This window comes from Canis aureus, chromosome 11 (assembly GCF_053574225.1).
Source record: "Canis aureus isolate CA01 chromosome 11, VMU_Caureus_v.1.0, whole genome shotgun sequence".
Classification (NCBI taxonomy): Eukaryota; Metazoa; Chordata; class Mammalia; order Carnivora; family Canidae; genus Canis; species Canis aureus.
Window position 1 is genome coordinate 35,212,270 of NC_135621.1, and position 10,175 is coordinate 35,222,444.

At 50.7% G+C, this 10,175-nt stretch overlaps 1 protein-coding gene across 1 annotated transcript; it reads left to right on the forward strand.

Moving 5' to 3' along the window:
• The first annotated feature begins 65 nt into the window (after positions 1-65).
• Positions 66-9,443, forward strand: CKAP4 (cytoskeleton associated protein 4). The gene is made up of 2 exons (XM_077914785.1): positions 66-678; positions 6,980-9,443. Exons 1-2 carry the CDS (start codon positions 208-210, stop codon positions 8,300-8,302), a joined length of 1,794 nt encoding a protein of 597 aa, XP_077770911.1. The 5' UTR covers positions 66-207; the 3' UTR covers positions 8,303-9,443.
• The last annotated feature ends 732 nt before the right edge of the window (positions 9,444-10,175 follow it).

The window sequence follows — 10,175 nt, forward strand, 5'->3', positions numbered from 1 at the left end:
GCGGCGGCGGCAGGCCCCCTCCTCCTTCCTGCCTGGTCCGCCCTCCTTCCTCGCCGCCCGCCGCTCGCCCGCTCTCTCGGCCGCTCCGACGCCGGCAGCGCCCGCGTGCCGCTCGCCCAGCCCCGGGGGAGCCCGAGGAAGTTTCCGGGCCGCGTGCCCCGCTCGCTCGCTCGCCCCGCGGCCCGCCGCTCACCCGCCGCGCCCGCCATGCCCGCGGCCAAACAAAGGGGCTCCAAGGGCGGCCACGGCGCCGCGAGCCCCGCGGAGAAGGGCGCCCACCCGTCGGGCGGCGCGGATGACGTGGCGAAGAAGCCGCCGCCGGCGCCGCAGCAGCAGCAGCAGCCGCCGCCGCCCGCGCCGCACCCGCCGCAGCAGCCGCCGCAGCATCCGCAGAACCAGGCGCACGGCAAGGGCGGCCACCGCGGCGGCAAGTCCTCCTCCTCCTCCGCCGCCGCCGCCGCCGCCGCCGCCGCCGCCGCCTCCTCGGCGTCCTGCTCGCGCAGGCTCGGCCGCGCGCTCAACTTTCTCTTCTACCTCGCCCTGGCGGCGGCGGCCGGCTTCTCCGGCTGGTGCGTCCACCACGTCCTGGAGGAGGTCCAGCAGGTCCGGCACGGCCACCAGCTCTTCTCCCGGCAGAGGGAGGAGCTGGGCCAGGGCTTGCAGGGCGTCGAGCAGAAGGTGGGTCCCCCGGCTCCCCCGCCCGCGGCCCCGCCGCCCTGGCCCGTCCCGGAGCCCCCGGGGCCCGGCGGCCCCCGGACCCCTTTGTTAATGGCCGCGGAGGACCGGCCCGGGGCTGGGCCGCCGCGAGGATGGGTCGGGCCGGCCGGCCAGGGTGGGCCAAGGGCCTGTCACAGGGCATTAGCGGTGGCCTGTAAGGAAGCCGCCCGGCCCTGGGAGCCCATTCTTTTTGGATTAGGAACCGCCGAATGGGCAGCGTCGTGTGAAAGGGAGGTCGGAAGGGACCTCGGCGCATCCCCGGGAGCCCGGGCAAGGCAAGGCCGCACCTGGGCTGCCCCGCGGGAGACCCCTGAGCTACGCTTTAGTAGATCCCGATGCCGGAGGAGGAAACGCAAGTAATCCTACTCATTGGCCAAGTTCAAATGAAATATTCCCTAGCTTCTGGCCGCCTGTCTGCTAGCGGACCAGTGTCCCCATGTGGGCCTTTGAAGTAATGTGCCAGCTCTAGAGGAAAGGCCCCAGATACTGGAGGGTACTGGTGAGTAATACCGCAAGGCACATTTGCAAGATGTGAAGAGGGCTTACTCACTATCTAATCATCACAGCAACCCTGGTGGGGAGGGAGCGGTCGTGGCAGTTTTGACTCCATTTTCCAGGCCAGAAGATTGAGGTTCACAGAGATTAAGTGAATTGATAAAGACCCAGGCTGGTGAGACAGACTGTCTAGGCCGCTGCCAGGTTTGGGGTCCCCAGAGGCCTCTCTCAGGTATGGATGGACCCAGCTTTCCCCAGAGCCTCTTCAATTCCACCCTGTCTGTTTTTTTTCCACACCAAGTGCAGCCCCTTCACTCTCACCACTCCTCCTCCGGCCTCCACTAATATTATTGCTCAATGAAACTTGGTTGTATGATAGAAACAAAAAATCCCGCCACCACTTCTGAGCCCGGAACTGCTGCCTCCTTTTCCCAGCATGCTGCCTGCCCTGCCAAGTTTCTATCGACTTTTGTGGAGTGTGCAGGACTAGGAATTTCCTCTTAAGACTGGCAGAGCAACTGGAATGAGTCAGCCTGCTCTGTGCTGCAGGCCAAGGGAGGTGGCTTTTCTAAGGGAATTGAGTAGGCACTGCTGCTTTGCCTATCCTGATGTTAAATCATTCTTAAGAAGCAGACAGACTGCTGGAGTATATAACCACTAGCCTCTCATTTCCCATCTTTCATCCACCCAGTTACCAATCAATCACAGTACTTACTGAATTCTGATAGTGATATGGCTGCATGTTGGCCCCGTGGTGGTGGTGGGAGGGGGGTTCAGAGGTGTAAAAGGTGCAAATCATGTTTGCAGAGCAGCACATAAGTAGGTTTCAGGTAAGGGTCACTGCTGTGTGAGTTCAGAAGAGAGATGTGGCTTAGGCCTGTATCCCAGTGGCCCAGTGCCAGTCTAGACCTAGCTGATGGTCAGTAGCTGTTGAGAGAGGGAGTGGACACAAAGCGAGGGAGGCTATCGAGTATGTTGAAGGGACAGCAGGTGACCGACTGCCCTGCCTGTAGCCAAGTAACGTTTAGAAAGTAGCGAGCCAGGAGATTGAAGTTGAGGCCCCGATGGGGGAGGTCTTGAATATCAAGTTGAAGAAATTAGGGCTTTATTCTCTCTGCTTCTCCCTTGCTTCTCCCTTCTTCTTGGCTCCTGCCTCTTCTCTATCAAAGCCAAGTGCATGTTACATTCTGCTTTGGGCTCACTTTTCCTATCAGCACAGCGAGGGGAGGGCTCCATCCAGATTTTTAAGGATCCACCTGGCTGTCAACTGTTGAAATAGTGATCTCTCTTTTTATTTATTTTTTTTATTTAAAGGCTTTATTTTATTATTTATTCATTCATGAGAGTCACGGAGAGAGAGGCAGAGACACAGGCAGAGGGAGAAGCAGGCTCCATGCAGGGAGCCCGACGTGGGACTCGATCCCGGGTCTCCAGAATCACACCCTGGGCTGAAGGTGGCACTAAACTGCTGAGCCACCCGGCTGCCCTGACCTCTCTTTTTAATTTAGCAGTGTAATCAAGCTGTTACATAAGACGTCGTATTTACTCTGTACTCCTCTTTTTTGACTCTCACAACAGCCCTGAGAGGTGAGCACTAGTAGATCCTCCTCTTGCAGACAAGGGGAGTGAGACATGCGGAGGCAGAGTCACTGCAAGGTTCCACAGCTAGTAAGGGTCAGGGCTGGGGTTCATACTGCAGTTAGCTCCTAGAACACTCCTAACCATTTGTCTGTTCATTTTGTTATCTTGCCCATGCCCCGCCAGATTCATGGTAGGTGTTTCATTAAAGCTTAGTTCAGTGACGTGGAACTCAGAATGTGCCCAAAACAGTATTAAGGTTTGTCATTGTGTGTGGCCACTTTTGTCTACACCTCTGAGGTGGCCGGTAAGTAAGTTATTTTGCTTTGAAGAGTGACGGCTCCTCTAACAGCCTCAGTTGGAGCCCCTTTTTAACTCTATGATGTTAGGTGAGGGGTGGGGTTTGGTTCTTAGCAGGAACGTATACTTATAATATTATTCATAATTAGTACTCCTTATGGTCTAGGCATTCTAGTAAGTGCTTCCAGCCACCTGCAGGCATGTCCCATTTAGTAGCACAGTTTCACAGGTGGGCCAGCTGGGCCTGGAGCAGGTGTGCTACTCGTTGAGGGTCACACACAGACCCTAAGTTGGGGAACTGGGATCGGAGTCAAAGCAGTGTGACTTGAAGCACTCTACTCCCCTGGGTGCTCAACTGGTCTCATTCTGCAGATGCTCTCCGTGTTGGGAAAGCCCCAGGTCTGCTGAATGACCGCAGCCTGGGCATATTCCTCACATGGAATATTCAGTGGGCACAATGGGTGCGGGCTTCAGAAAATGTTGGCAGTTCACTTGAGGCTGTGAAGGGCCTATGTTGGCCTGGCGGATCCAGGGTAGCGTAATGTGATAGGAGTAGGCTTAGGCCCAGGAGGGACAGTTGAATGAGATGAGCAGCTTTTTGTGGAAGAGGGAGTTCTCTGGTTGCATTTCTTTGTTTTTTCATCTCGGCTCTGGAGGAGTCGGGACTCCTGGTGTAGCAGCATCACGTCCAGGCACTCAGTGCACTTTGAACATGCCTCTGCTCCAGCTCCCCCACTAGAGGTTAAGAGCACAGGGTGTGACGTCATATGTTCTGGGATTTTGATGCTCAACATGACCATTTACCAGTCTTCAGATTTGTAAATTGGAAATCAGTGGGAGCCACCAACTCATGAGGTTATTCTGAGGCTGTAATGAGATGATGTCTCTGAAGTCCTTTGCTTATTTTTTACTGTACAGAAAGCGGCCTTTTGAACGTCAGCCACCACTATCTCCCCCGTGCTATGAGCTCCTCAAAGTGTGGGGATCTGTTCTAGCCATTATTTTTCTCTGGTGTCTTGCCCACCATTTAGTGGCCACCCCACATATGTTGGGGGAACAGATGCATCCATTGCATATTGATTATAATGAGGTCTTTGCATGTAAAGATGAGCAGCTCACAGCACCATCAATAGGGGGGTGATTTCTATGTTCTTTTCACAGTGCTGGGGGATGGTGTGTTTGGTTTCATCCATAATTTTGGATCAAGTCCTCTTCCTGGCCATTTGCAAAGAGCCAGCCCAGGTTGGGTGACAGAGATCAGAGGGGAAATGGACCAGTTCAGTCTTCGTCAGGTTTTGCGCTATTAATCAATTCCTGATTCATTCAGAAAACACTGAATGAATGCCATGTTGCAGGTACTGTGCTTACCCATTTGTGCCTCTCTTCTGAGTGATTACAGAACAGACAGGTGCTGTGATTGAATAACTTAGTTTTGGAGGTGAGCTCTCCTTGGTCCCTTCTCAAATTATCCTTTATGACTCCGGTTATATTTCGTTGAACAGGGAACTTGTCTAGTATTTTGGAATTAGAAAACCTAATTCTAATGTGTCTTAAAATCACAAGACTATTGGAAACCAAAAGGGACTTTAGAAACCTATTTGTTAATAGACGAGGAGTTGGGACCTGGAAAGTGAGTGACTTATTTGTGCTCACAGAGCTGGTTATAAGTGGGGCTGGAACTAGAGTCCAGGCATCCTCTTGTGGTTTCTGTAGCTTTAACCTTTGGCACTGGGCTAAGGGTGGTCTCAGAATCTCCTGACTTCTGAGGTACTCCCAGAAGAAAGATTAAACGGTAATGAAGACTATAGCTGCCGTTGGTTGATCATTCACTATCTGTCAGGCACAATTAAAGCTTTAGATATATTTGCTCCCTTAATGCTTGCAAGATATGCCTAGGAGTCAGATGCTGTTTTTGTTCCCATCCTGCAGCAGAGGCAACCAGGGCACAGATGTGCTGGGTAACTTGCCGAAGATCACATAGCTAGGAAGTGTCCAAGCCAAGATTCAAATGTAGGCAGTCTGGTTCCAGAGCTCATGCTATTTTGTTTTTTCACTTCTTGCCATGGAAGTATTCATGTGTAAACAGAAGAGATCAATATAATGAACCCCAGTTTCAATAATGCTTTTTTTTTTTTTTTTTTTTCCTATTGTTTCATTCCATTACCACCTCTTCCCTCCCATTTTGTTTTGTTCTTTTGGGGCTGGAGTCAGAGCAGTGTGACTCCATACCTTCTCTTCCACCCCTTTTGGGTGTCCACCTGGTCTCTCTTGTTCTCAGAGCTCTGGGTGTTGGGAAATGGTCCAGGTGTGCCGAATGGCTGCAGCCTGGGCAGAGAGGATGGCCTGTCCTCAGTCGGGAGAATCAGCAGGCAACAGTGGGCGCAGGCCTACAGAAACGCTGGTGGTGCAGGTCCAGGCCCTTTGGAGGGCTGGTGTTGCCCTTGCAGACCCAGTGGATATCAAACCAGGATCAAATTTTGACTGATGCATTAGTTCACCCAAAGTATTCAGGATTTATTTTTAACAAATAGGAGCTCCTTCTTTTCCCTTTCCTTTTGGCAAAACACAATATAGTTAATCCAACAAAGTTAATGGTAATGCTTGATTCTCATCTAATACCTAGTTCAAAATCAGATTTCCCTGACCCCTTAAAAAATATCTTTTTTATAGTTGCTTTGTTTGAGTCAGGATCCATGTAAGTCCACACATTACGTTTGGTTGATAAATCTCTTTTAAACTATTAAACTCTTTTAATAGTTTCCTGTCTTTCCCTCTTTAAAAATGCCATTTAACTATTGAAGATCCTGGTTATTTGTCATGTAGAACTTCCCACATTGTGAGTGTGGCTGATTGCACCCTCATGGTGTATTTTTCTCTTGCATGTTCCTGTGAATTGGTGGTTAGAACTGGAGACTTGAGAGATTCAGAATCTTTTTTTGTTTGTTTTTTCCTTTTTTTTCAAGAAAGCATTTTAGGTAGCTCTGCGTGCCAATAGTCATCGGCCTGTCAGGCTTGGCACATCAAACCAGCACCTGGAGAGTTTCCCAGGTCAGACCTTGGTTAGGGGAGAGTTTATTTAGAATGTGTGTGTCATGGCAAACAGGATCATAATGTGCTCACAAAGCCAGAGAATGCTAAGGGAACATCTGGACCACAGTCATATTTTCGGGTGAGGACAGTGACTTGGTTGGGGCCACACAGCTAGAAGGGGCAAGCCAGACACTTGACCCTTGCTCTTACCTCTTAGGCCAGTGTCTCCCATGTGCCTCAGCTTTCTTCCTGTAAAAAGTTGTAAGACTTCCAGTTGCAAGAGCTAGAAACACAGCCTAACTGGCTTAGAGGGAAAGAGGGGGAGAGAGGGAGGGAGGGAGAACAAGAGCATACTGACTGAAACAAAAAAGTTAAAGAGCAAATTCCTTCATATACAGCTGTGTCCAGAGATCCAGGTCGTGTCTTCAGGACCTGGTCTTGCCTCTCTCAGATTTGCCCTCTGGGCTGGCTTGATTCGTAGTCTGGTGTTCATGTGCCAGTCTGAGCCTCTCCGGGCTTCCCTCATCCTATAGCTGGCAATCCCAGTAGAAAAAAGTTTTCTTTACCAGTCGTTTTAACAGGAATCTTGGAATTGACTGGCCGACCTTAGGCCATATGCCCATCCCTGGGCTGATCACTGTGGCTTCGGGAGAGAGGACTCCTGAAGCACTTGGAAAGAGCCTTTAGGTTGGTCCCCCCCAAAGTGCATGGACTGTATGTGGAGGGAAGGTTCTCCAAAGACAATTATTGTTCTGTTCCAGAAGAGGGACCTGGAAGCTGGGCAGGCAAAAAAATATAGCCATATTGCATAAAACTCATCAGCTTGTCTCAGCAGTTAACCTGTGGATTTTGGTTACAGGTGCAGTCTCTTCAAGCCACATTTGGGACTTTTGAGTCCATCTTGAGAAGCTCCCAGCATAAACAAGACCTCACGGAGAAAGCTGTGAAGCAAGGGGAGAGTGAGATTAACCGGATCAGTGAAGTTCTGCAGAAGCTCCAGAACGAGATTCTCAAAGACCTCTCTGATGGCATCCATGTGGTGAAGGATGCCCGGGAGCGGGACTTCACGTCTCTGGAGAACACGGTGGAGGAAAGGCTGACGGAACTTACCAAGTCCATCAATGACAACATTGCCATCTTCACCGAGGTCCAGAAGAGGAGCCAGAAGGACATCAACGATGTGAAGGCGAAGGTTGCCTCTCTGGAAGACTCCGAGGGGTACAAGCAGGATTTGAAAGCTTTGAAGGAAGTTGTGAAGGAAACACAGTTGTCTGTGAAGTCCAGAGAAAAGGACATCGAGGCCCTAAGAAGCAGCCTCCAGACCTTGGAGTCTGACGTCTACACTGAAGTCAAGGAGCTGGTGAGCCTCAAGCAGGAGCAGCAGAAGTTCAAGGAGGCGGCCAATTCGGAGCACCTCACCTTGCAGGCCCTCACAGAGAAGCTTCTCCAGTCGGAGGAGGTCACCTCCCGCCTTCCTGAGGAGATCAGGAAACTCAAGGAGGAGCTGCACCACCTAGAAACTGAGGCCCTGAGGCCGGAAGAAGATGGGGCTTATAAAAACTTAGAGTCTTTAGAGGCACTCCAGGAGAAGAGTCAGGGATTGGACTCCAGGCTCCAGACTGTGGAAGATGGGGTAGACGCTGTACAGACGGCCTGTGCACGCCACAGCGAGAACCTGGAGACCCTGCTGGCGAAGAGTGAGGAGCAGGAGCGGCGCCTGGCTACCCTGCAGGAGCACGTGGCCGGCCTGGGCCCCTTGGAGGCTGACACAGGTGGCCTGGCCAGCACGGTGAGGAGCCTGGGGGAGGCCCAGCTCTCGCTCTACAGTGACGTGGAGGAGCTGAAGAGAAGTGTGGGTGAGCTCCCCAGCACTGTGGAGGCTCTCCAGAAGGTGCAAGAGCAGGTGCAGACGCTGCTGGGTCAGGACCCGGCCCGGGCGGCCCCCTTGCCTCAGGACTTCCTGGACAGACTCTCTTCTCTAGACAACCTCAAAGCCTCAGTCAGCCAAGTGGAGTCGGACTTGAGGATGCTCAGGACTGCTGTGGACAGTTTGGTTGCCTACTCAGTGAAAATAGAAACCAACGAGAACAACCTGGAATCAGCTAAGGGCTTGCTAGATGACCTGAGAAATGACCTAGATAGGTTGTTTTTGAAAGTGGAAAAGATTCATGAAAAAGTCTGAATGAATCGCGTGTGCAGGGTGCAGATTTAAAAGTCCAGTGTCTCATGACCAAAAAATATGTTGTTTTCTCCCATGCACCCTACCCTCCACGTTCTTGGCCCCTCTTAAAAAGCGGTGACACCCGTTTCCCGAGCACCAAGGCATTTTAGTTTTGTGCCCAGTTTATTTATGATGATTACCACACATCATTGGTTTCTCAAGTTTTCTGCTTCTGTGTTGAGTGGTTTTCCTCGAGGCCTGGCCCCTGCAAATCAGAGGTATCTTTTAGGAAGGATGTCTCTAGTGTCAGGAGAAGAATGGCTTCAACTGAGGATTAACAGAAGCAGATTAACTATAACCTCAGAAAACCTTGCCTGGCTGGCTGATTTCAAGTTAAAAAAAAAAAAAGTGGGGTGGGGGGGGGGTAGGCACTTTTCTTTTTAATTCTCTTTAAAGAAAATTAATTTTACTTTTTAAAAATACTTCCAGCCAAAGTTTTCATGAGCTGTCACTCACTTCTTGTCTTCCACTTTAAACTGGTTAAAACTCTCAAGTGTCAGCTCTGATTTAGGAGGGGAACAAGACCCTTGGATTTTAATCAGAACCAGCTGCTTGACTTGATGGTCACTTCCCGTGGTGTGGGGTGGTGTCTTTTCCATTTCTGGATCATCCTGTGATCTCAAAGGTAACTATGCAAAGAATCCAGATGGTTCTGAATGTGAAGGCACAACACCACACAAAGACCCCTGTGGCCGACCTGTGTAGGGCCCCCAGATGATACATAGGTTTAGAATCTCAGCAAGGGGACTCCTTGGCTTCTTTCCAGAAATGTGTTATGAGAGCTGTCCACAGAGGCATGGGCTGTCTCCCCCAGAGAATGGAGGCCAAGTATTTTTATTTTACCATGATGTCCTTGAAGAGGTCTGCTGTCAGAGCAGACCCCATCTGTCAGTGAGGAGGAATGTGTGCGTTTTCTGTAGTTTTTTGCTGTTTCCCTTCCAGCTGTACTGTTCTTTTATGGCTGTCTTGCCCTTCAAAAAAGAAGAAAAAAAGAAAAAAAAGAAAAGAGAAAAAAAAGATTTGTTTAGTTTACTGTGAAATGAACTGTATGGCTTATTTACAGTATTTTTAATTCTTAATAAACACTTGAGCTTTGTTACGACTTTTCTAGAGTGGTTGCTTTCTGAGAATTTAGCAATTGTGATGTATTTTGTTGATTAGAAAGATCGGGAAGTTATCAATTTTAAGACTTCGTTTCAATTCTACAACCAAGATGGCCTCACTCTTACGCCTGGGGACAGATTTTTGATTGACTGTTACAGGTCCTCCCCTGACTCCAACTCTTATTAGTCTGTACAGGGTCTCCACCTCCACTTAACTCTAGAATCCCTGGGCATTTGAAGCAATCCCTGGGCCTGCCCCCAGGGGTCTCAATTCCGTGAATGGAGAGGGCTGGCTCCCTTCGGGTTGCAAAGTGCAGCCCCACTTGAGAACTTTGGTCTTAGACCATCTTTGTGACCTTCAGCCTCCATTTTCCTTGGGAAAAGTGATTTCAGATACTGTTTGTTAAGTCCCTATGTGCTTTGCCTTGTGCTAAGCATTGAATAGGCCCCTGTATCTTCCTAACATTCCCCGGAGCTAGGCGGGCGGCATCATTCCCTGTGTTAGAGGGCCAGCAGGCTGGCAGGCATCACGGGAGATCATTATTAGCTAGGAAGAGGCAGGGCTGAGGTTTGAACCCATCTTGCTCTTTGCTGTGACAGCAAACTCCACCTTCCACCACCACGAGGGTAGGGCCCCTGCTGCCCTGTTCCAGAGCCTGAGGCTGCAGGAGCTCTTCTCTCCCATCCAGGGTGTAGAGGGAGAGGAGGACCTGCATGAACGTGGTCTCCTG

Coding starts and splice junctions, on each gene's coding strand:
- CKAP4 (XM_077914785.1), top strand. CDS start 208: ATGCCCGCGGCCAAACAAAGGGGCTCCAAGGGCGGCCACGGCGCCGCG. Junction 679..6,979: donor TGCAGGGCGTCGAGCAGAAG/GTGGGTCCCCCG, acceptor TTTTGGTTACAG/GTGCAGTCTCTTCAAGCCAC.